The 26,561-nt window shown below is 38.5% G+C and overlaps 1 protein-coding gene across 5 annotated transcripts in view; it reads left to right on the top strand.

The window, feature by feature from the left end:
* KIF6 (kinesin family member 6) overlaps window positions 1–26,561 on the top strand; it is a 161,750-nt gene that overhangs the window by 110,828 nt on the left and 24,361 nt on the right. For all 5 annotated transcript variants that reach the window (XM_069009817.1, XM_069009822.1, XM_069009818.1 and 2 more), the window contains one exon: window positions 20,535–20,585. In XM_069009817.1, the coding sequence (XP_068865918.1) occupies window positions 20,535–20,585 (51 nt within the window). The remainder of the gene's footprint in view (window positions 1–20,534; window positions 20,586–26,561) is intronic.

The following is a 26,561-nucleotide window of genomic DNA, read 5'->3' on the forward strand; positions in this document are numbered from 1 at the left end:
TTAGCACTCTGGCTAATACAAATACTCCATTTTATTCTTCTGTCCTTTTGTCCTGTCCATTTTTGTTTAGACCATATTTGTTAATGTATCTACCTATAAGCACCTCCTAGTAAGTATTAAAATTTTGCATCCAATTCAGCTTAGTCAATTGAATTACACTACCTTATATATTTTAACAGCCTGAAACAATTTTTTTTCCATTAAGTCTGTTTCACCATAGCAGTCATACTCAGAAGACCATTAAAGATGCTAAATAATTTTACTAACCTGCCAAATTTTTACTGAAAATGTGGTAGGCGAAATAAGAGTCATCTGCGGCCTGCAACTAGATCTTTCATTTACTTTTATTGTTGTTTTGGCTTCCTTAAGCATTCCTGGCTGCCTTGTTGTGCACAATCGAGAACAGATCCCGTCAATATCAGTTTCCATTATTTCTAAGTTACTCTTAATAGTATAAAACTATGCACCACAGAGGCCATATTAGCCCATTTCATGCAATCTGATTATATTTTGAGATAGTGACAGCAGCATTTGGCTGTAACTTTTATGTCATAAATACCCTTTCATTCTGACTTTGGAAATATTAGTGTTTTGCAGTGAAAAGTACACACAATACTCCAACCCCTTCTCAATTACAATAGCAATTCAAAAACATCAGGAAATTAGGGCTGTAAAAAGAAATTTGCGGTAGGATTTTCTTGGTAGGCTTTTGTTGATGCTACTGCTTGCACAAAAAGATTAAGGCAAACCATGTCTATATGTAAGGTGGATTTCAAGTGTAGAGTGACTGTAATGTCAGAAATGAGACATTGTGGCCAGCATGCCTCTTTGCTACTACACCACTTAGTCCTGGATTCTGTCTCCTTTTATGTTTAATAGCACTGCAGAGATTTTTTTTAAATGAAAAATAATAATATGTGTCTTAGATTTGTCATTATTCTTACTTTTCACAATGATCTCCTAGAAGTAAGAGGATGAATTTTATTGAGGATGAAAAATGTCTTTTTCTGATACTTGGGGGAAAAAAAGAAAAAAAAAAAAAGAAGAAAAAGAGGGAAGTGTTTCTAAGTCAGAGTCATTTTAGTGACCCTGTTTGCTGCATTATCACATTAAACTCTGTATAGGCACAAATAAAGGAGCAGAGGGTTTTGGTGCAAGTATTGAGGGGCAATTCTTTTTGCAATTCAATATTGCATAAATACACCATAAAAAGGCAGAGCAATGGTATAGATTTTGAACATGTAGACATGTCTGGATTTGTTTGAGTGAACTATTCAGAATTGTTTACATATGACTGGAGAATGCACCCAAGGACTGGGCTTTAAAAGACAAATACAAAAAAACCAACATGAGTGAAACTGGAAAAAAATAACTGGGAGGTCAGGAAATAATTGAGAACTCTGTAACCAGCGTAGGAGAAGTGGAAAGTGGGCCAGCACTGACACAAAGTACATTTTTGCCTTTCTAGTCCAACATTAAGAACTTTAAAAGTGTGTATTTCACTAGCTAAAAAAAAAAAAAGTTTCTTTTCTTGGGGAAAAAAATGCTGTGTGACAGCATGTGTTTTGTATTTTATCATTTTCAGAGAATTAGGGTCTCTAACAAGAACTATAGATCCTTTCAGTATTGCTGAAGAAGAAAGTGAAGGAAATTTCATGCTGAAGCCAAAGATTTTATTTCAGAATACTGAGGAAAATTTCTCATGGCAAAAATTTGAGTGATTGTGCCTAGCACAGTGTGGTGAGTCAACCTCAGCTGACTATCAAGCAGCTCTCACATCCCTTCCTCAGCAGAATAGGGGGAAAAAGTAGGAAGGAAAAGGTTGTGGGTTGAGATGAAGATGCGGACATGACTTGCCAACTACCAAGTGAAACAGACTGAAATTGGAGAAAATTAGCTTAATTTATAGCCAATTAAAATAGAGCTGTGTGGTGAGAAGCAATGACAAAACTTCTGAAGTAAAAACTTCTCTCCTTATCAGGGTTAGCAGGAGGGTTTTTTGTCTAGGATGTTGTTATCAACAAGGTGGTTGATACACTATTACTGGAAACATTCTGTGTCAAAGTACTCTGACAGTAAGGACTACTCTACATCAGAACAAACCGTAAAGCATTAAATAACAAAAAAGACCCAACTGCTACTACACTGATCACAGAGTGAGTTGGGGGAATTACACCTTCTATTTTCAGTGTAAATCACTGATATATTCATTCAGAATTTCACTACTAAAAAAAGTTTCCTATAGGCAAGAATGTGCTCTGTGTTAGAAGCATTTAAGAGTAGTAAAGATTTCCAGTTCACTCCTATAAATGTCTGACTATTTTGGGTTATTTTTACCACTGTTAGATTTAGTTTTTTCCTAGAGGAAAAAAGCATACTAAATGGTATTTAATGCCCAGAGGGAAGCAGCTGTTGTTTTTAGTCTGTCCAGAAATCAGCTAACATTATGATTGAAGCTGGGAGAGGAAGGGCAAACTCATGTGGGAGTAATAACTGTGTGAGGAAACAGGCACTCTCGGAATGAAAAAGGGTAGGTGGGTGGATTATGTGCACATGATGTTGATGGTGCATCTATACCCACAGGAATGCTGAGCTGTTGCACTGCTCTGCCTCATTTCAGGCTTTGATTTTTGCACACAAGATCATAGAATACCAAAGCCAATTATAATCTTTAGTGACAGCATGTTCTAGTATTGCAAAGCAAGGTTACCAAAGAGTCTTCATTTAATTTGCTTGCAAATTATTCAAATAATGTTCATATGTATCACAGTTAATGGAATGCTACACTGAAATGGTGAGGATGGAGGAGAGTGAAAACAAGACATGTCAGTGCTCAAAGATAATATTGATTCTGGTTCACTACCTTGTATGTCACACTGTTATTTCTGTGAATGCACAGTAGATGTTAAACCTAGTCCAAACCTAATTAATATAAACCCAGAATTTTTATTCACCTTTTTTTCTCTTAGTGCAAGATTCTATGTACGTACACATAAAAATCAATCTTGTTACTGTCACTCTCCTTCCCCATGTGGATGAGCCAAGCAGACCTACAGTAAACTCCAAAGAATATTTCATGCAAGGGTTTTCTTTACACCTACACAACTTTATGAAGGGAACTGATAGCAACATTTTTGCACAGATAAGAAAATAATTAAGATAGATGAAGTTAGGTTTTTTAGGCAGAAGTGGTCTGAGAGCACTCTATTGTCTATGGTGTATATCTACATTGTTGTAGCCTCTCATGCAGGCAGTAAGTTACTTTGAAAAAGAAGGATCAGCTAGTTAAGAACTAGAATCCCAAGGCTGATATTAGGAATGCTATGCATATTTTGAGCCATGATTATATGAGCTGAAAGAATTGAGGGAAGTCATGCATGAGCAAATAGCATTTTTAAAACTTTTGCTGAAGAAGTATCTGTACTTTGGAAGGATGGAATTTCTCTGTTAAACAAACGTTCCATGCTTTACATGGAACCTAAATTAAATGAAAATGCAGTGATGATTTGCTATATGAAAAGAAAATCCATCAAAATCAAAGCACTGGTTTCTTAAAACTCAGTAATATTGGTAGTATTACCTATTTCTTTACAGTAACATAAATGTTCTGAGTTACAGACGTGAACTTACTGGACATTGTTTCAGCCATGAATGAAGTGAGGCTGCAATAAGAGAGAAATTACTGTGCTTCAAAATGCATCCATTCTTCAGTGTAATATTCTGAGATACTTCTTGTTTCATAGAAATAAGCATTGTGACTTCCTAGTTGCTGATTTAATTCACTGTTCTAGTTTAATTCCAGAAAGTATAAAGTAGTTAACAAAAACTTATATGTGCTCAGCAAATTTTACTGGAAATTACTAGTGTAGAAGAAAAATGACAAGATTTGGTTTAAAAAGGGATTGAGAAACTTCAAGAAGAAAGGTTACCTTCCACAAAAAAATAGGGTTCATATGAGATGCAAACAACTCATAAATAAATTAACTCTATGCAGATTCAATGAGCAGATAACTCAATAATGTCGTTCCACCGCATTTTATTCTTCAGGTAGCTTGTATTCTCAGCAGAAATCTTTAAAATCCATAGAATTTGAAATCTTGAAATCCTCACTAAGGAAAAACTCTAGCTGAGGTCAGTTTGAGTTCGACTTGTGTATGGATTGAAAAGAAGATTCTGAAAAGATTCCCATATTTGTCTTTATTGTTGTTTTAGTTGATCAAAGGCAACAAGCATTAGCTATAGATTCATAGAATCATTGAATGGTTTGGGTTGGAAGAGACCTTAGAGATCATCCAGTTCCAACTCTCCTGCCATGGCAGGGACACCTTCCACTTGAGCAGGTTGCTGTGTGCAAATGGGCACTCGGTGCAGCACGTGCTGTGCAGCTCATCCAGCACATTCAGTAGGTATCAGAAGTGCTGTGTGTGCCTTCTTCAAAACCTGCTCAGTGTCAGGCTGCATGCATGCTGTATGTACCATGATTTATGTGTCCAAAATCCCTAGCTGGATTGCTCAGTACTGGAGAAATTCCAGATGAACAGCCAGATCAGTGATCTAGAAGAAGCTGAAACAGTAGTTTATCATGAGAAGTAGGAGATTTGACAAGAAAACATCAGTGTAGACTGGAAGTTCTCTGAGCAAGAAAGGTTGCCTGCTGCTGCTTCACCACTTCTGTCCTGCACTAGGATATATGGAAAATTAAAGCCTCAATACACTTAGTTTCCAGTGATTTCTTTTCTCCTGGAACGCTGCCTGTATGTTGCAGATGTGCTCTGTCACTTAACAGAGTTGGTCTTGGTATCAGGACACAAGTTGTATCAGAAAATAGAACACAAATATTATTTCTTCCATGCTTTATTTCAGGTGTGTAGCTATGCTTCCCAGGTGTAGCTACGTTGTTTACTCCTGAGGGATGTCGCTTATGCATAACATAACAAAGCTCTGCAAAACCTGCAGCCATCTGTGAGAAAAACAGAAGAGAAAACAGACCTTGGGGACAAACAGTCCCCCAGATGTAATTTCCCAGCTGGGATGTTATTCAATGTGGCCCAGTGCCTAGAAGCCCCAGTCTGTTTCTGATCTGCAGGTCAGTTTCAAAGCAGTTTTGTAATAAATGAGGCATGTTTATGTGTCCACCAAAAATAGCAGTAGCTGTTAAAGCTGAAGCCATTCAGCATGGCTGACACAGTCTTCAGATTTTTTCTCCTTAATTTCTTGGCCCAACTGTTTGGCAACCTAATGCTGAAAAAACAAAATTCCTATGTGTGTTTGTTTTGGATAAATATCTAAGCATCATGCCATTATGACGGCAGTTTTGGAATCTATTTTTTAAGTGTTACATTTTGATTTTTGGAAGCAAGGAATTGAAAACACAGAAAAACAGCTGAGTTTCTACAGATCTTATTTTCCTAACTACTTTGTCACCTTATGCAGTTTCTTCCTTGTTAGAAATGTGATTTACTTTGCTTTGCAGGATGCTACATCTTATTTTTCTGTTTGGTTACAAATCCTTCCATTTTAACATATTTCCTTCTTTCCATGATGAAATATAGCTTACTTTCATCCTGATTCTGTTAAGGTTCTTTTTCTACCACTTCAGGTATTATTTCTATGGCCTAGTTTAGCCAGGGATCTGTAGAGCATAATATAAAATGGTGTGGTCTTACACTGTCTTCTGGAAGATCTCTCTCAAGGTGCTGGAAGGCAGAATAGATGTCATGACTTCCACACAGGCGTGGCAGGTAGCTACAACAAGGTAACTGGTTACCACCCTGTTGGGGCAGACTCGATGCTGTGATGCAAGTTTCCACAACCTATTTTCTTGTCCTGTGAGCAGCCAGTTGGATCAAAGCAGAGTAATAAAAAAGCAGAGTAAGAATAGCAAATAGCAAATAGCAGAGTAAGAAAAGCAGAATAAATAAAGCAGAGTAATGGGAATATATTTTTGTTTCTTGCTAGCACTTCGGTGAAAGGTTCATGTTAATGATTTTCTGTTTGTTTGTTTCTTCACAGTGTTCATAGTGAGAGTAATTAATTAACTACCTTGTTTGTAATCAACAGATCATATTTTGATTCACATGAAAACGTTTTTTAGAATCTCCTAAGTCTCTGCCGAGTGAGCAAGGCTTAAATTGTCTCGGAGTAGTGCAGTTATGTTTGCTGAGTGTAATTCTAAACAACCTATGATTATGTAATTTATAGTATAGTAATACTTTTAGCTGAATGAGAGTCCCCAGAAAGCTGATAGTAAGATGTGCAAATAAGGAGGAAAACCAGACAAAACTATTAAGTCTATTTAAAAAGCCTGTAAAGCATTACTATCCCTTTCTGAGAACAAGAGAGAAAGTCTTTTTACTTACTGTAGGCATTGTACATGTTATAGGTCCTAACCCTACTCAGAGCAGTAAAATCAGCATTTTCCAAGGCTGAAGTTCAAGGTACTTGGGAGGTGCCAAGGAGGAAGATGTGAGGGAGCAATGTTGGGGCAGTCCCGTGCTCCACTTGGCATGCCTTTTGTAGTTGCAGTGTCCCTGGAGCTCTGGGCTTTATGCTTTTTTCAAGACTAACCCTAAGCAGAGCAGAAAAAACAGAATTTTTACACGTGAATTTCCCATCTTGTGGGTGGTGCCAAGGAGCAAGGTGTGGAGGGAGCAATGTGGGGGCAGTACCATGCTCCCTTTGGCCTGCCTTTTGCACTTGCAGTGTCCCTGGAGCTCTGGGCTTTGTGGTTTTCTCAACCCTAACCCTAAACCTAGGCGGAGCATGAAAAGCCACACGGCATTAAGGCAGGCACCAAGGAAAAAAGTGTGTTGGGAGCAATATTTAGGCCAGTACCGCCCTAGCCTTGGCTTGCCATTTTCATCTGCAGTGTCCCTGGAGCTCTGGGCTTTGTGGTTTTCTCAACCCTAACCCTAACCCTAGGCGGAGCAGTAAAAGCAGCCTTTTGCCGAGGCTGAGCTGCCCAGCACACAGGTGGTGCCAAGGAGAAAGGTGTTGAGGGAGCAATGTTGGGGCAGTGGCATGCTCTTTTTGGCATGCTATTGTACTTGCAGTGTCCCTGGAACTCTAGGCTTTGTGCTTCTCTCATGCCTAAGCCAAGGCACATGCCTAACCTGACTCAGAGCAGTAAAAGCAGCCTTTTACTGAGGTGCCCAGCACATGGGTGGTGGCAACAAGAAGGTATGAAGAAAGCAGTGTTTGGGCAGTGCAGTTTTCTCTTTTTGAAGTGAAAAGGACAAAACCTTGCCAAAATTACACTTACCAAAATCACAAAAGCAGGGAACAAAGTCTAACAAAAGGACAGGAGAAGAAATTGATGAAATTAAATGCTTAATGAAAAAAAAAAAAATCTGCATCAAAGGGAAAATGTTGGAATTGTAAAAAAAAGAGAGCCCAGAGACTCCGACAGGGGGAGCAAAATGCAGACCAGCCAATATGGTTGATAAGAGCAAAACTCCGTTTATTAGCAATCCAGAGGCACTTATATAGTATACCAGCTTGTTAATTCTTAAGTGGCTTAAAGCTTATCAAAGCGCATTTCTACTTCTACATAACTGGACTTACATTGGCAAGTTTCTATTAGTTATGTTATGATTAAAAGAATTCAGAGTTTACCTCCCTTCTCCAGGTCTTATCTGAACAGCTACAAGTCTTCAAACTCCCTCTTAGTTCCCCAGGCCTTTTCTCACACAAGAATTTTCTCATGGAGAGTTTTTCTTACACAGGCCTTTTGCTTGCAGGCTCTTGCTACAGTTCTTTTATTGATCCCAATAATTCTATTTCCCAACAGGAAAACAATAAAATGGCATGGGGTGACATGAAGTGTAGGAAAATGGACCAAACGTTGCCGAATTGATCCTCATTGAAAGTGCAAGATTTCATTTCCTTTCAGTAAAGGAAATGAAATCTTGAAAACAGAGAAGAAAGTGTCACAAACACTCTGGAAAGGAGATATGATAAAAGGCTTTTTGGTTTTTGTTTTTGTTTTTGTTTTTTTCAAGCCTAACCCTCGTTGGAGCAGAAAAATCAGCATTTTCATAGGTAGAGGTGTTTATCACATGAGTGTTTCCAAGGGGCAAGGTGTGGAGGGAGCAATGTTGGGGCAGTGCCATGCTCCCCTTGGCCTGCCTTTTGCGTTGTCAGTGTCCCTGGAGCTCTGGGCTTTGTGGTTTTCTCAACCCTAACCCTAAGCATAACCCTAACCTTAAGCAGAACAGTAAAATCAGGCTTATGCTGAGGCTGAGATGTTCAGCACGTGCGTGGTGCAGGCTCTCTCACTTCAGAGGTACATCTGGATTTATGGCAGCTGTGACAGAGCTGTCTGTTCTGCTACTGCTGCAGCACGGTCATGCTTTGGCCATTGTCAGAGAAGACAGAAGGACATGCCATTGCTCTATCTTCATCATTCCTTAGCTGATGTAGGATTTATCTTACCTGATCTGGTAGAAATGAGACTGGCAAGAGAACCAGGCAGCTCTAGTACCTTTTTTGCAGCCTTTTTCTTTTTTCTGCTCCTCCTTACAAGAAGAGGATACCATCTTTGGTAATATAAAGTATTCTGTGCAGCAGCATTCAGCAAACTTATTTCGGAAGGTAGAAGTTTTTTGGCTTCAGGGGGCAATGCATATGTTAATGGCAATGCTAAATATTGTCCATTGTTTCAGAGTTGCTTGCATATGTTTGTTTTTACTTTCAAACAATAGGCAATGCCCCGGGGTGACAGTGCATAGGCTGAATGGGTCCTCAAAATGAGAAAACATGATTTGTCAAATGACTTACTCAGAAAATACCAAACTGAATGAATTCATTTGAACAGCTCTATTATGCTCCCCTGGTGTGCTATTCTTTAAACAGAAGAACCTTATTAGTGTAACAGTCACTCCAGGCCTAAGATCTTAATGTTTTCTTTGGCTCTGAGTTGGAATGTACATATGTAGGAAACATTTTCATTTTCTAATTATTACAAATGATGTTCTGTTCTTTACAAACAACTATTTTCAGGGGAAAAAGTTACGCTCAGGAAGAAACCAAGTAAACATTTTTTACTTAAGGTTTCACTAGAATAACTAAAACAAATTGACCAGGCTCATTGGATTTAATCAAGCCATGACTATAAACTTGGAAAAATATTCAGTAACAGATTTTCTGCCTGTAAGCTATCTTTTCACTGAAAGTGGGCAGTCATTGCTAGATTGCTACATTGCATTTTGCTGTTCTATTAGGCTAGTATGCTCTTCTGTCAATCTATTAAATTTGCTCTTTTAAAGAAAAGATGCTAGGTGAGAGTTGATGCTATATTATGAGGTGTGTGTGTGTAGTAAATCCTACAATCTTTTGTACAAAAAGTTTTTCTTGATCATAGAATGACATAATATACTGACTTGGAAGGCACCTATCAGGATTATCGAGTCCAACTCCTGGCCCTGCACAGGACAACCCCAAGAGTGACACCATGTACCTGAGAGCATTGTCCAAATGCTTCTTGAACACTGTGAGGTTTGATGCTGTGACCACTTCCCTGGGCAGCCTGTTCCAGTGCCCAACCACCCTCTGGGTGAAGAACCTTTTCCTGATATCCAACCTAAATCTCTCCCGATGCTGTGCCTGATGCTCCCAGGGCATGATTGGCCCTCCTGGTTGCCAGGGCACTGCTGACTCATGTTCAAGTTACCATAGACAAAGACCCAAGGTCCCTTTCTGCAGCACTGCTCTCCAGCCTTTCATTCCCTACTCTATACAGACCACCAGGTTTGCCGCACCCCAGGTGCAGAATTCGGCACTTTCCCTTGTTGAACTTCATCCAGTGGGTGATTGCCCATCTCTCTAATTTGTCAAGGTCTCTCTGCCCTCAAGGGAGTCAACAGCTCATCCCAATTTAGTTTCATCAGTAAACTTAGTGTTCCCTCCAGTCCTGCATCCAAGTCATGTATGTCTTTAGTATTGGATGGCCAGAGATTTTAACAGTGAAAAATCAAACCTTCACATTATTCTGAGTAGTACTGTCCAAGAGTGATATTCCTTCCTGAGCACAGAAATAGAAATTTGTTTCTCATAGTATCTCGTGGTTCGTTTACACATCTGGACAGCATTCATGCAGACTTGTAGCATAAGCATACAGACCTGTCCATACTAAAAGACAATAGTTGGCTTTTTCTAATCAAATTAGTTCCTAAGTCATGTAGGACTAGTGATGTCACTACAGCTGGTTGTGAATGTTGCAGAAGGAATGCAGTCAACAGCAAATAGCTGTAATATGAAGATTTTGTCATGCACTTTATTTAAGGCTGAGGGAAGACGTCTGTTCTGAGCTGATGTTATCATTATACCAATTATATATAATTAGGCTGTGTTTTAAATTGCTGAGCAATTCAAGAAGCAGACTTAGGCTTATCCACAACAGTGAATGTATGCTGTATCTTCACAGGAAACTATTTCAGATTTTACTGGGTTGCTAGTATGTGTCTGACACTCAGGAGTCACTTCTCAAAGGTTTGGTACATATATTACAAGTAAATGTGCATCAAAAAATGTGTCATACACTCATTCTTACTCTGACTTGTTTCCATCACCCTGAAATGTTTATATGCATGGCCTCAAAACATGGTAGCATATCTTATCAGCTTCAGCATAGTAAATTTTTTAATTTACTTTATTTTTAATTTTGTGTCATATCTGTCAGATTCTTAACACCACTCTGTCTCATCTGACCAGAAGTTACACAGCAGTATGTGCTCAATGTCAGGAAAATTCCTTGGGTAAGAGCAAAATTTTAAAAGTTTCTGAAACTGAAGTATATAGTGAGCACTGGAACTCTAATTTTATGTTGAACATCTCTGGCCAGAAGAAATGTCACAAAATGAAACTGGACATCAAATTGTTGCATAGAAATTACAAGGCCATGAAGGTGGTATTGTAACAGAAAATAACCATGTTCATCTGAAACTTGGATATAGTCACTCTCTGCTTAAAATATTAACTGACACCAGTGTATTAGTATCAGAAAATTTGTTGGGGGTAAAAATCCTTTGGTTTTGACTTTGCTTGCTTGTGCTTTTAAGAACCCTTTATTTATTTTTTATCCTTCTTAAATTTGGATATTTGAAAATGTGAAAAGGATAGGAGCTGTATACAAAGCTGTTTCTCTATTTTCCTTATTCTTTCTCTTCACATTAATTTCTAGGAAATAATCAAGAGATAAGCTGCATTTAGTCACATGAGCATCCAGAGCTCTAAACTCACAGATTATGGCTCCTTATCCATATGGCATTGCTTTTCAGTCATGCTTTTTGGACCAGCTTAATATTTAATTCATGAACAAATAGATGTGATAAACAACAGGACAACAGTTTCCAGATGTGCATCATTTCTGTTTCTTTCCTAGCATATGAAGACAGATAAACAAAATATTTGTTCACTTTAGACAATACCTAAAATAGCACTCTGGCATCTAAGGTGTAGCTTAAGTGAAATTTAGGTACCTAAATTCAAGAGAGCTATCCAGGATAAACAAAACCAAATAAATTCCCCCAAAAAAACTGTTGATTTGATTCCTGAATGCAACAAACTGCCATTGCTACAGTACATACAGAAGTACTACTTTATTGACTGAGCTGCCTATCCCTTCCTCATGGAGAATCCAGACATGATGTGTCCTTCTACTGAAGTCCCTTGCAGTGTGCTTGTTGCTATATATCTACGCTTCACTAAAAATATCTGGTCAGGAATAAGGAGTGACAGCCAACCTTTGGACATGAGAATAAAGGTCCAAGCATTTGTTTTTAAATTCAGAAAGCATCCAGGTTCTGATTTCCAGTTTCAAGGAGATGCTGAGCTGCAGTCCAAAGCCCTTAGTGTTTTATGTTGGTTATCCTAGATGTCCCAGTGTTGAGTATCTGGATGTTTAGGAATTTATGTGCACCAGCCACTTCCCATATTCTGCTTCCTGTGGCCTGTGCCTTTGGGTGAATGGCAGTTGTGGTACATGCTGGCATTTCCTTCATTTAGATGAATGGGACCTTTGGGAACACCTCAACAATTAAGGCCTATGTAGCCTATCAGAGTCTGTACTTAGAGGAAGATAGAGGTCCAGAGTGATGTCAGCAGGAAAATCAGCTTCTCTACAGTTTTGCTATTTAACCTTATCAAAGCATTCTTTTGTTCTTTAGCAGCCAGAATGTATGAAAGGGTATTAGAAAAAAAATGTGTGTGATAAAGGATGCTGTGGAAATGTAGGCCAAACAATAAACAGTTACAGGAATGTCCTTCAGTCAGAAAGTGTAAGTCATCATCTTGTGAGGGAAAAAAGTAATCTGGCCAGAATTAACAAGAACATGAAGAAAAAGGGGAGGAGACTTAATATGGAGGTTAGAAATAAATGCACAGAAATGGATAGAGAGTTTAGAGGACTGTATATTGAGTAGCTCAAGGAATAACCAATGAACCACAAGACGATTGAGTGCAGCCTTTAACAAATCACCCTCTCTTCAACTACACACCATCGACTAAGTGCCATGTTCAGCTGTTTCTTGAACACCCCCAGGGATGGTGACTCCACCACCTCCCCGGACAGTCCATCCCAATACCTGAACACCTTTTCAGTGAAGAAATTCTTCCTGAGAAGTCAAGTACATGTAGCAATGAGCAGCAGAGACTGCTATCTCATAAGCTTTCTGTCTGTAAATTTGATCATGCTTGAAGGTATTAAATGTGTCAGTAAAACTTGTTATTGTCTCAACTGAGTATGGGAAGGAAGGAAACATGCCCCAGTCAGATATTGTAAATACCAATCTCAAAATGTGCCACCTATGATGTATCCTACATCATAGTAGGGTGTCTGGTATATTTAAACTCCAAGGAAGGAGATTATGTTGGGAAGATTGTGTATTTCCCTGTGTGTTTGGTAATGTGCTGAGCTTAGGCTGTGTTTTGCAACTGTGAATTTGTGGAAGTCAGGATTGTGCTTCAAATTCTGAACCTGTTGTCTTTCCTGGGAGTTCCAGCTGATGAGTTCTATTAAATCCCATTAGCTCCAAATGGTCTGGCCCATGTCTTTGCTGGCAGTTACTTTCTCCAGTCTTCCCAGATGACAAAAGAGGGTGTTGACTTGTATTTCAGACATTGTAGTTGAGTTGATGATAGTGTCTCAGCTTAAATTTGCTGGTATGCTTGTGCTGATGTTCCAAACTCTGCTAGAGCAGCCAGAACATAGGCAGATATTTCCTTCTACATCCTCTGCTGTGGGGCAGTGACCTTTGACAGCAAACTTTGGGATGGAGGGAAGGGAGAGGGAAGAGGAGAAAGGAGGGCCACTAAAATCTTAAACCGCTGCAGAAGGCAGAAATTTGCTGCAGCAGGTTATGCTCTACAGTATGTTACCTGAGGTATTGTCATCCAGGTATTTTTAATGCTGCTGAGGACTGTATTTCTTACCTGGAAAAGTACATGTGCATTCAGGGAGGCCGTGAGTGCTGCAGTAGTATGCTTTCCTCCCTGATGCCACCAAGGGCATTCTGAAAATGAGAAGCTATCAAATTACATGGGGATTTGGCCAACCATGTATTCCAAAATAAAGCATTTCCATCAGACATAGTGTTGAGCCAGTTTACTAATGCAGACTACTTTGTCTCTGCACATTGTCCTAATAGAGCCAACTGACATGTTTTTGCCATTGGAGAAGGACAGAGTTTGAAAAGAAAATTGAGAATTTGTCCCAAATATTTCTCTGGGTCAGAGAAAGGCTGAATGGTTTATTTGCTCTTTGTGCTGCAAGATTTTGCAGTAGAACAGAATATTTTTTTTATTCCATGACTTTTCTTGTCAGATACTTTTTTATCATAGACTGTTCTCATATAATTTCATCACCAAATTTTAAAAAAATATTGTAACACATCTGGTAAGATTTTCTATAACTATATCTGTTAGATCTTCTCAATTTGAGAAATTGTTCCATTTGAATATCTACACTGGGGTTCAATGTCTCCTACTTGCAGGAATACTTTGTAAGCTGCTACAACTCTAACCTCAAGCTCAGTTAAAAATATATCTGTACAAGGCTCATGGAAGTTATGTGATTGCTCCCCTCTTTGTCGGAGTGATTATTTGCTGAATATACATCTTTAATTTCTGCTCATTCATCAGGACTTCTTATCTGATTCAAGTGGGTGCATGCAACTTCATGAATCAGATTTGATAGATCAAGAGTCTTGAGTTGGTCTTCATAGTTGGGTGGTAGCTGGGTCCAACTGCAAATATAGGGGCATTGCATTACAAACAAAACCCCCACTTATTTCCTGTCATAGTTTAACCCCAGCTGGCAAAAAAGCACCACACAGCCACTTGCTTGCTCCCCTCTGGTGGGACTGGGGAAAGAAGCAGAAAGGTAAACGTAAGAAAACTCATAGGTCGTTATAAAGATAATTTAATGGGTAAAGCAAAACCTGTGTGTGCAAGCAAAGCAAAATAAGAAATTCCTTCACTCCCTGTCAACAGCCAGGTGTTGAGCCATCTCCAGGAAAGCAGGGTTCCTTCACTACTAATAGTGACTTGGGAAGATAAATACCATCATCCCAAATGGCTCTGCTTCATTCTTGTTTCCCCTAGCCTTTTTTAACTAAACATGATGCCACATGGTGTGGAATATGCGTTTGGTCCATTGGGATCAGCTGTCCCAACTGAGTTCCATTGCAGCTTCTTGTGCGCCCTCAGCCTATAGACTGGTGTGGCAGTGTGAGAAACAGAAAAAAAAGAAACATCTAATACCACATAGCATGATTAGGGACCCAAAATGCCCTGGAGCGTGAATTCCAGGCATCAGATGCCCTGGATGCATAAGAGGATGTTCTGCTAGATATTTTATGTAACACCAAAAATGATTTAACAATGAAGAAAGTAAAACATACAGCATCCTATTTGAGGTGTGAAGGTTTCAGGATCTCATGATGAAAGGATGTATGAAGATAAATGCAGGCTTGGAAAATATAAAATAATAGAGAAATACTAAAAAATAACAAGAGATGAGAAGTCATTGACAAAGGCTTTAGCCTGTCAGTGCTTGAGTTAGCAGTCTTTGAAACCTTATAATAGTATTATATTGAGGATCTAATAAAACATAAGAGAAGTTTTAAAACCTATAACATGGACCCAAACAGAACAAAACCACTTTTTTAAAATTAGTGGTTTTTTATTTGTAACATATTCACTTTTGTATTTTCCTGAAGCATATGCTTCAGGTCAAAGCATTCATTGTCTGTAATACGTTGGAAGATAATTTCAGGTCCTTGAAAGAGTCTGGAACAACGCAAAGACAAGAAGTTGAAGGACAGCCATGTTATTCAAGTTATGTATTCTGTCATATTTAGTCACCATATGGGATACTTTCCTCTGCTTTACATCACTCTTAATTAGATTTCTCTATTCTATTTTGTCTTCTCCATCTCTCTCCTTGCTTTTGTCTCCTGTCACAAAGCCGAACTCTGTGTTACCCGTTCATCTCTTTTCCATACCTCAGGATGGTACATGTGTCCAGAAATGCAGGCCAAAACCAACAGATTTATCACAGCCTAATGACAGCTGGCTGCATGCTGAGTGAATTCTTAAATTCCCCAAAACTACTTTTCTTGCCAAAACATGTGGAGTTGCAGCAGTCAACATTTTATTGGGACCGTTATCTCCAAATGAAGAATGACTCTGCTGGAAAAAATTATTTGGTATCAGCTATAGACCTATTTTTAGTTTCTTTTTTGGTGAAACTTCAGAAAACTTATTTAGCCACATGTTGAGAGATGTTCTCCACATCTTAAATTCAATTTTTGCAAACCACATTTAAGACCTACCTTGTCCACAGCTTTACACTGTTGGACTCAGCAGTCATGGTGGGGTTTTTTATGAGAATGTGATTCCTCATATTTCTTTGGGTAAATATTTGTGTTTATGAAGATTGTAGAACTGGCAGTACTTAAGTACTTAAGAACAGTACTTAAGACTGAAATCTTCCTTTTGTTTATATGGGAAGATCTGTGCAGGCAACAGTACTGGAATCATCCCCTACTTCTGTCACTTATGAACTTCAAGCCTAGCATTGGGGCAATGGTGTTCTCAGAAGCAGAAGAGCATGTCAGAAACAGTCATTCTCCCCCACAAGTATTTATAGTGAAAACAAAAGATTATTTTAATCAAAAACATACACAGAAAATCTTAAGGGTTTGTCAAAAATAAGAGCTTCTATGTGAAAACAAATTTTTTCCCAAATGAAATCTAAACAAACTGTCCAATTTCAAATTGGATTAAAACAAAATGAAAGATTAAATTATATCTGGCTGGCTAAATCTTGATATGGAATTATAGTCAGGTGCCTCATGATACCAGCATGGCCCCTGAATCAGAATTCATGTTTGGCCTACTTTTCCCATAATACAACTTCAGTTTCTCCTCAGGACGTTTTCTGGGAAATGAAGTTCAGTTTTTGCTGCCCTGAAAAGGCAGTTTGGAATATGTGAATTGGATAAATGTCACCTTTCTATTTTTATTTAAAGAAGAAAAAGAAAACTCTTTTTCTAGAAAAATGATAAGGCTGAAGTTTTATTTTTCTAGCCGATGGAGAAGTTTTCTTTGGTTCCTCTCTGATTACATGTTGTCTGATTCAAACTTCTCATTCTTTCACAAAGCTGCCAATGGAAGAAGTTTTCTTGCAACATTATGGTCCATGTCATGGATGGTGCAGAAGTGTACAAAGGGAGAGAGGAACATTTGGGACAGTTTCTGACAATAGTCTGACAAAGCTTGCAGTACAAGTAGAGCTTCTGCAGCCTCTGTGGTTTCTATCCCAGCTGCACTCAGAGTAAATTCTACCTAATTGATAGTCAAGCCTCTTGGCTATAATCATTTAAAACGCAGTCTCTTGTGTTCTTGTGTTTCCACATATTTGTATTGATTGCAAGCTGTTGTCTATCTGTTTGATCTTACTCTCATTGACTTGTTTGGCCTGCTTTTTTTCAGTTGACCTCATTGCGACTTGAAATGCAAAATATTTAGATTGCTGATGATCTGTTTCTAGCAAGGTTAAAGAAGGAAAATAACACCATGTATTGACAGGATTGAGAACTGTATGTCACCTTTATTTTCAGGTGGCTCTTGAACAGCCTGTTGTTATTTCTAGAACCATTTTTTTCAAATGACAGTGGCAGTTGCCTTTTGCAGCTCACAGTGCTTACAAAAGAGAGTTTCTGAGCCCTTACACAAAGACAAATGTATAGATAGTTTCTGAGGCATCTCTGTTAATGGTAATCCATTGAGATGAGTTTTCAAGACTACTACAAATTCCTTCATTACTGTCTCATGGCTCAATATTGAGTGAGTAACATCACACCCTGTGACACAGTGAGATAGAATACAAGAATCTAAATAGTCAGAATAGCAAAAAGCAATCTGAGGAAAAAGTAGCATGTTTAATCACATTTCATTGAGTATTGAAATCAACTGAGTTGCTTTATAGAGCTTTCCAAGCACAAATAGCATGAATGTTGATCATTCAATAGGGCTTTTATTGGTAAAATTTAGTAATCAAGGGGTTTTTTTCTATAGTTACAGGAATCAGCTTATTTAACTGAATGTGGTTTTTTGGTCGAGTGTTAGTACAGCTGAGATGGAGGATTTATTTGGTTTTTTAGCAGGGTTAGATGAAGTTAGTTATTTCACTTAACCTGTTTCTCAGTAGCTGAAGGTTTTTCCTAATTTTACAGATAACTTTAATTACAGAAAAATTAATTGGTTTAATTAAAAATAATTAAAAATAATAAAACTTCCTCTGCAGAAAAATACAACTCTATGTCTATTTTTTAGTCAAGGAGTAAATAGGGTGTTTTCTTTTGTTTGTTTTCTATAAACATTCAAAACAACAAAACTTGACTGTTATACTGTAATGTATTGCAAATAATACATTTACTACGGTGCTACTAAATGCTTAACAAGTATTCTCATAATTTCCAAAGAAATTTAATTTGTTATGGTTCTTTTGTGCTCACAGAACAATCTAATTCTCATGACCTTTGAATTTAAATGGTTTTTTATATTCTCTAGTTAGGTATTTGCCAACTTTTAATGACTTAATTTGCTTCTGATTAGCTTACTCTGTAAGACTTCACTTGTAAGCAAAATTATATTCTTAATTCAAAATGCATGCTAATATGATATAGATAATCACAGGTCTGGGGGAAAAAAAGGTGAATCCAGCATGGATTTTTTTTCTTTCCCTGGTATCCAGATTTACACCTTAGTAAAGATTATGAACAAATCTCTGCTTAGAAATTGTTTTAATTTGAAAACTTGAGAGGCATAATCCCATCTCCCTTCAGAATACATAGACTGCTGAAATTGCATATTTAGAGTTATGTTTTTCCTTTATTGGTTCCATTAATATCTATGAATAATGGCTTCCCATGTGGTAATCTCTTGTTTGGAATAATTGGGAAACTGGCCCATTGTCATAGATCAGGGAGGAAATTGATAAAAGAAGGATAAAAGTGAATTGTATGGGGCGTGGGAGCCTAACTAGGAATGTTGAGATAATGGAATTGGTTAATTTTTGATTGAAAACCAACGGCATCTACACAGTGAGTCCTGTTGAGTAGTTGCCGTGATTTAGGAATGTTACTCCCCAACTCAGTGCCCCCACCATGACTCTCCAGACCACACACTGCTCTCTCTCACTGGCCCGTTCTCCCCTCCCCTTCCCAGCTATGGTGGTGTCTCGGTTTGAAAGACAGGTGTCTGCTAAGGAAGGCAGAAGCCCCCCTTGAAGTGGCAGATATAACCCCTTTCCCCCTGAGTTATTATGATTTTGAAATCAAGGGTCTTTAGGCAAAGATGTGGGAAATAGGAATAACAGTTCTTTACTATATATATATTTATAGATAGATAGATAGATATATAACCAGTCGAACAAAACAACAACAACTATGACAGTAACAGCAAACACAAACCCAGTCCCAGCCTTCTCGGCTGTCAGGCCCTTTCCCCTCGGGTGCAGTTCCGCTCGCAGCCGGCAGGGGCGCTGGCGGCTCCCGGTGAGCAGGGCAGGTGCGATGGTTCTCCCGCGGCTGCAGGGGGCGCTCCGGAGCGAGCTCGGGGATCATGCGGCACTGGCAGCCTGGTATCCCGGGGAAGGGTGGAACAAAGGCTTCACAAACCCTGGGCAGCCGATCCTGGACTCGCGGAACAGCAGGCTGGAAATGGCAAGGCCGGAGCGGCAGGCACAAACACAAATCCCGGGTGGCAGACGAGATGTATCCAAAAGGGGAACCCCCCGGGGCTCCAGGCAGGCACGGTGAGCACGGCTACAGCGTAGCGAAGGCTCGAAACAGCAGCGGGGTAGGGCGGCCCCAGCCCCAGCCTCCAGCAGGGCAGGGAAAGCAGCCTTGGGATCCCGGTGTTGTTTCCAGCAGAGAGGAAAGACGCCGAAAAAAAACGGGAACCAGCAGCTCTTCCCTCCGCGGCTTCTCTCTCCAGACGCTGAGAGCGAACTCCCAACACGCCCAGGTGAAACAAAGAGTGGCCAGGCCCACCCCACCCCCAAAAACGGGGTGCTTTTGTCTTTCTTAAGTATGGTCATTTGTTTCCTAGCAACATGCATATGGGAGAAAATTCCTCTAACAGAAAAAAAACTAGGACAAAACTAAAACCCCAACAGGTGGGATGGAGAGGACTGTTGGAGGTAAGAAAGGCAATGATCACGGGTCGAGATAAGAACAATTTACTGGAAACAGCAGTGAGATGAGAAAACAAACGATAATAGCAACCATGCTAATGACAGAGAGTAGAGGAAAAGAAGCCATTCACATGGAAAACCTCCCCAATATTAGACAATACAGGATGGCTCCCTCTGCCACCTTTACTCGACCCTTCTCACCAGAAGAGTGTCCCTTTCCCCTGCCCCCAGCAATGATGTGAGGTGGTACAAAATAACCTCATGGTCCTTGCCATGTCCTCTCCCAGCAACTGAAAAAATTCACCCTGGCCAGAACCAGGACGGTAGTAGAACTTGCAGAAGCTATAGTACAAGGGATACTTAAAACTAAGCAGGAGAGGAAAAAATGGTCGGTGAGAAATTAGTTTTTCACTGGCAAAGGGGTGGACTAGTGCCCTACTATCTCATAAGCACCTTTAAGTATTTTGAACAAATACTTGGAATTCTGTATATCTTCTGGTCCCACTTGGACTTCTTCTGTGTCTAGCAGCAGGAGATCATTATCCTGTGAAAGTGCTTGACAGTAAATGCTTCATTTTCAGTTTTTCTTACCAGACAAATCTCAGTATATGTAGAGTATATGTGAATCTCAGTATGTGTAGAGTCACATTGTGCCTACTTGTTTACTGCCAGTAGAGAGGAGAGAACTCAGAAATCTACTTGTCCTTTGGACCACAAAAAAAACCCTAAAATTGGCCAGCAGCACAGGGAGTTGCAAATGGTGGGAAATAGGCAATGACTTCATTGATTTTTGACATTCTGAGTTCTAATTATTTACATTTTGTGTCTTTTACAGACCATCTGAAAGGGAAGATGATCCAGAGGCAGATTCAGAGAGCAGCTCTAGGTAAGAGCATAACATTTCAGATACAATAGGATACCACAGGGGCAACAAGCTCTCCTGGGGTTGAATCTGCTTGGGAGGCAGGTTGTATTTCCTATGACAGTTCTTTGCCACTGTATTTCTAAAATGGTCCATGCCCCAAAGAACATGGACTGTGTGAACTTTGCCTGAAAATTTAGTCAAAAGGCATCTGATTTTACATGTGGTGAGAAAAATAATACACAATTCTTACAGATTTGGGGGTGTGGTTTCTGATGAGTCTAATCTAAATTCCCATTAACAGACATTGATTTGTCCTGAGGCTGAGCTAGTAGCCATGTTGCCACAATCTAACATTCTTCTTAATTTTTCTCATTCCAAGGGAGACTGAAGGCATATACAGCTCATTTGTCTCACATCTAGTTATTGAAGTTGAGAAGTTATTTCTTGCAGTTTCTGTTGACACAGCTGTAAAGCTAAAAGTGTCTGTGCAAGTTGTTCACATAAGTGTAAAGTCATCCAAATTTGGTTTAAGATGCTTTAAGCTGACTCCACTGACTTTGTACTGAAATGGCCTAGGAGTATTCATAAGATAATTCCACTATTGGGACAATAAATTTCAGCCAAAATTTGACAGAAAACTGCTGGGGCAATCACAGTTTAGATCTCCCCTCATTTAGATCCATAAAAGAATCCCAAAATTTGCCTTCATGGACTGACTTCACATAAAAGATGGAGCTAACTCAGACCAGATTGCAGCTGATATGTGTATTTCTATGTATACATAACATAGAGAACAGTTGTCTCTTAATGAGAGAGAGAAAATTTGGGGACTATCTTTTCTTCAAAAAGTCAGGTGAGTAAGTTACTGCAGAATAACAAAACAGTTTCTCTTTCTAATTTATCCATGCATCTCAAGCTTTGGTGATGATTTTATTGTTTCATACCTTTATCATTTTTTATTTTGATTTTAAAATGAGCACTAAAAATAATTTTGTCCATGTCAGTAAAGCCCAGGAATCAAACTCAGTTGATTTTTATCAGTGTGAGAAGGGCAAGCGAAGGACTTGCCAATCTCATCTTCCTGTTATCCAGTGACAGGACACTTGTGAAAGGTTCAAAGCTGCATCAGGGAAGGTTCAGACTTGACATTAGGAAAAGTTGCTTTACCAAGAGCAAGCTTCCTAGACTGGTGATCAGTGCTCCATACCTGACTGTTAGGAAAGCATTTGAACACCCTGGTTTAATATGCTTTCACTTTTGGTCAGCCCTGAAGAAGACTAGATGATGGTTGTGAGTCTTGTCCAACTCCTCCCCTCCACTGCCCTCTCCTCTCCTCCTCTGAAGTTCAATCTAAAGGTGCTGTCCTCAGAATAACATGGAGTGTTTTCTTTAATTCACTTCAGGTTTGAATACCAAGTATTTAGTAATTTATTTGCCACTCTTACAAATTACATCAAGATGAATCATAGCAGTGCTGTTTATGAGAATTCTTTATTCAATCTTTTGAAAAATGAACTTATATATTCTGAATGTGTGTTTCAATCTGAATGATAATATCTGGTCTTGTACACTGACTTTTTTACTACATAGAAAAATCGTGTTTCAAATGCTGTTTTCAATAACTAAGCTGTTTTTCATAACATAGGTAAGTAAGATTTTTTCATGTCCTTAGGAAATGCTGTTGTAGTGACTTTACCAGCTATACATTCATAGTGTGAATATTCTGTTAGTATTTCTCCTCACAGCAGGCAACCCATGTGTTTTTGCCTTTTTTTTTGAGCATTGCTCTCTGTGTATTCTCACTAAGTCTGGGCCGCACAAAGTATTTTCCAGTATTTACATTATTATTTTAAATACTCTGGATATTTAGACTTAATATTTATTCTATGAGTTGGGGAGTATTATTTGCCTGCCTGCCCTTCTGGATGAATGTTTTTTCAAAGAGTAACAGGTGTCAAGTCTCCCAGGAACTTCCTGATGATCAGAATGTCATCAAGATATTTTTAAATGAAAACTGCATGGTCAAAAGTCTAATTAAGAGTCTGTTGAAATCCCAACATGAAATAAAACACACCATTGCTTCAACTAGAAACCAAGTTAACATCTTCCAGCTGCCTTTTTTTTCCCCTTAACTTAAAGCATTTTATGGTTAAAACCCTTCAAGAAACTATTCTAGTCAGATCTTAAAGCACAGATCTGTTTCCCTTATGGCTGTACTTAAGATGTGGATTTCTTTTTGAAGGAAAACACCACTACTTAGCCCATTGCTCTTAGCTATCTCTTTTAAAACACCATATGCTGGGAGTTAAAAAAGGACATAAATGGATGGGAGGTATCATCAGAGACAAGGGATGCTCAAAGTTTGTCAGCACACCACCAGAAACATTGAATATTTTATGTAAATTTGCAAGGATTCATCTCAGTGTGCCTTTCATCTTCATTAACTGCAAAAAATACCTTATTATGTAAATAAATTATTTTGGTTATCTGTATTGAGATCTTTCAGGGTAACACACTTAACTGCATTTTTAGGCAGGATTCAAAGCTCCTTTTGCATGCCTAACTGTACTTTGAGGCAGTATTTAAAATGAAATAATGTGCACACTGCTTAAGTATTGACAGCAAAAACATTGTGTCACAAACTGGGTAGAAAAGATGGGAGAAAAGAGTGGAAAGAAAACCTTTTCCTGGGTTTTGCAGTGTTGTGGAAGAAAAGTTGGTGTTTTATTTGATTCTAGTGAAGCATTGTCTTATGATGCTTTAAAGTAGTATTTCTGTAAAATGTAGACCCTGATGGCAAAACCTTTCTGCTTCTGAGGAGGTTTGTTGGGAGTAAATTGCTGTCCAACTCCATTGTCCTTGTAGAGCTACTTGAAATGAAAAAAAATAGGACAAATGTGGGTCTTTGTAAGGAATTTGCATCCTTTGTACAGATTTCGGTATTAAGGCACAGTTTTATCAATATTTTATTAAAAAATCCCAACCAAACCAAACAAAAATCACTTGTTTTTTCAGGTTTTACAACTGGAATTTTAGAAATAAGATGCTGTATTTCTGATGTTATTCAAAGAGCTGTTTCCAAGTTCTTTGTTAAGCAAAATTCCCTTGAAAAAGGTGATTCCTCGTAAAAAATAAAATTAAGAGGTGTGTCAGAAACAACAGATATGTTTGAGTCCCTGAAAATGCATACCAGCATTTGACTTAGCGTGGCAAATGCCTAAGAGCAAAGGTTTTGGCATGTTATTTTTTATATTTGGATTTGTAATGCATATTTGTTTCAATAAAAAATAGGGATATTTTTCCTTTTTTTTTTCCTCTGCAGCTTTGCCTGTACCATCTTTTCCTACATTTTCAAAGCTAGATGCCTGTTCTGAAAATATTAGTATCAGTCTATCTCTTCTTCTTTCTCTGTGTTTCTTTAGAGCAGGTTTCATTCTGCTTGCTTACCTTTCCTTGACGAGAAGTGAAAGAACATGATCAACACAGAATACAGCAGGGACAGACAGTGCTGTATAATGAATGCATCAGGGTACTCCTGCAGGAGTATTCCAGCCAGTTTTAGGAAAATATTTCAAGCAATGGTTCTTCCAATGCTTGTGATGCTGCCACTACCACATATCTGATACCTGACAGGATGCAAATATGTTGTCTGACACATTTCTGCGCATCAGAAGAGTTAAAATGGAGAACTGCTGTTCCCAGTTGTCCAGAGTGTTAAATCCCAGAATCACAGAATGATTTGGGTTGGAAAGGAGGTTTAATGATCATGCAGTTCAATCCTCCAGCCATGGGGAGGGACATCTTTCTCTATATGAGGTTGCTCAAAGTTCCATCCAATTCCTGTCCTTGTACCCTTCCAATGTGGCTCATGCCACTAGAAATGCTGGTCCACCACGGTTTGTACCTGCTCTGGATATAAGGTGTGTTCGGGAAGTGTATGGTAGTCCTCTCTGCAGCCATTGCATCCTCTTACAGACATATATAACATTAATTACTCTAATAATTATAATTGTCTTGAACTCATCTGCTGTGATCTGTGTGAATGGAAAGCACATAGCACTTCCAACCTGCTGGTTTGCATCAGAGTTAATCTATTATTTAAATAAATCCATATTTAAATAAAATGGGCTTGGTTTCTTTCACCGCTTTACAAACTGTAACTGAGATGACATTTAACTTTTTTCATATGAAGCAGAAGAGTCTTGATCTGTTCTAATGCCATGAAATGAAGAGACACACGTGTTTTCAATCACAAAATGACAGAAGCTGAGGAAACTGGCAGTTTGTGTTTTCCCACACAAATCCAGCATAGTCCATGGAGAGTAATAGATGGCCTGTTTTAAGACTATCATTCTTGGTGCTGAAAAATGATATCTTATGTATGGGCTAAATAAAGCACTTCAGAGAAATAATCTGAACTCCATAATTTCAAGGAGTTTTGTTTTGGTTTTTTTTGGTTGGTTGGTTGATTTTTTTTGTTTGGTTGGGGTTTTTTCTCACAAGAGATAAGGCAAGATGTCCCCAGTGCTACCAGGCATCCAAGGGCTAAAATATGCTAAACAGCAGTGTAATCAGTTTGCAGTAGCCTCAGAATAAGGGAAAGATTTCTCTTAGGAATTCACAATTTTGATATTCACAATGTTTCTGTGAGCTATGTTCTGCTATGCATTTGTGCTTGAAATGTCAAGCAACAGTGGTGTTTTTGTAAAAGTTCTTGTGCATGCAGCATTACTGATTTTATTCCTAGGGTGACCTCTAGTGGAATAAAGGCCATTTTCTTTAGGGATGGATTTAATTTCTTTAGTCTATTTCAAAGGAAATAAGAATTCTGAGTGCCAGAAAGCTGGTAAGATTGTGCTTGCTAAAAAGGATGTTGATTTTTCATTGTTTCTAAGACAAAGATACCAATAGCACAACCGGATGAAAATTCAAAACCAGTACCTCTTTGCCTTTTTTAAAAGAGTTTTACTCTGCCAAAATAGAGATACTTTTGAATTTGCTTTGTACAATTATTGTAACATATTAGGTACTTTTAGAAATATTTACCAAATAAGTTTTTAAATTTTTGAAACAGTTAAGGATGATTAATTTTGAAAACATATATATGTAGTTGTGTAGGACATTGCAAGTTATTAGACTACATCCTGTGGTAACTGTGAAGTCACACACGTTAAAAAACTTACTCTCTTGGTTTTGAATACTATTTTGTGCTTCAAGTCAGCATAGATTATGGCTGAAACTAAAAGCTCTTGAAGAGCTTTTTTTTTATTTTTGTATCTCCCAAGTTGTTCTGTGAAGATGATCACAATCAGAAAAAAGCCATGGATTCAAAGCAGCAGCTGGACGAGCTGCAATGATTCCCTTGCCACAGTACTTGAGGTTTCTTCTTAGGTAATATGTTTTGGGGTTTTCCCAGTATTACATAAGAAGTTTAAAACTGTAGCAGTATGTTCTAATAAGAAGACACTTCTTACACCTGTCCCTTCAGGCCTCAAACAGACCTTTCTTTCCACGGGTTTCTCTTCAGTCCTTCTAGGGCATTTTGTAGTTTTATTTTTTGCTGTATTTTTTCTACTACTTCTTTTAGCAGGTTTTACTACGTGCAATGTTAAAATCTAGAGTTAGGCATGAGTCTCCCCTTTCAGTTTGTCTTCAAGAAAGGGAATACTGATATTTACTGGAAATCTTTGCAAATATGCCCTCCTGAACTGTCAGAGAAAATTCTGAGATTACTTGTGCGTTCCTATTAAGCTTCCCATATGACACACTCAAATTCAGATATCAGATCTCAGAAAAGAGCAAAGACATTTTTGGATCAAGTGATATTTTTATCAGTAGTCATGAATTTGTAGCGCAGCTACCCAGTACTCAGTTCTATTGACACTGACTTTGACATTTCACTGTTGTTGGAACAGCTTGCAGTCTCTGTAAGCTTTCTTGCAGTAAGTATTTCTTCTGAAATACTGAAAAGTTCAGTGTGAGTTGCACGATTATTTA

This window comes from Aphelocoma coerulescens, chromosome 3, assembly GCF_041296385.1.
Source record: "Aphelocoma coerulescens isolate FSJ_1873_10779 chromosome 3, UR_Acoe_1.0, whole genome shotgun sequence".
NCBI lineage: Eukaryota > Metazoa > Chordata > Aves > Passeriformes > Corvidae > Aphelocoma > Aphelocoma coerulescens.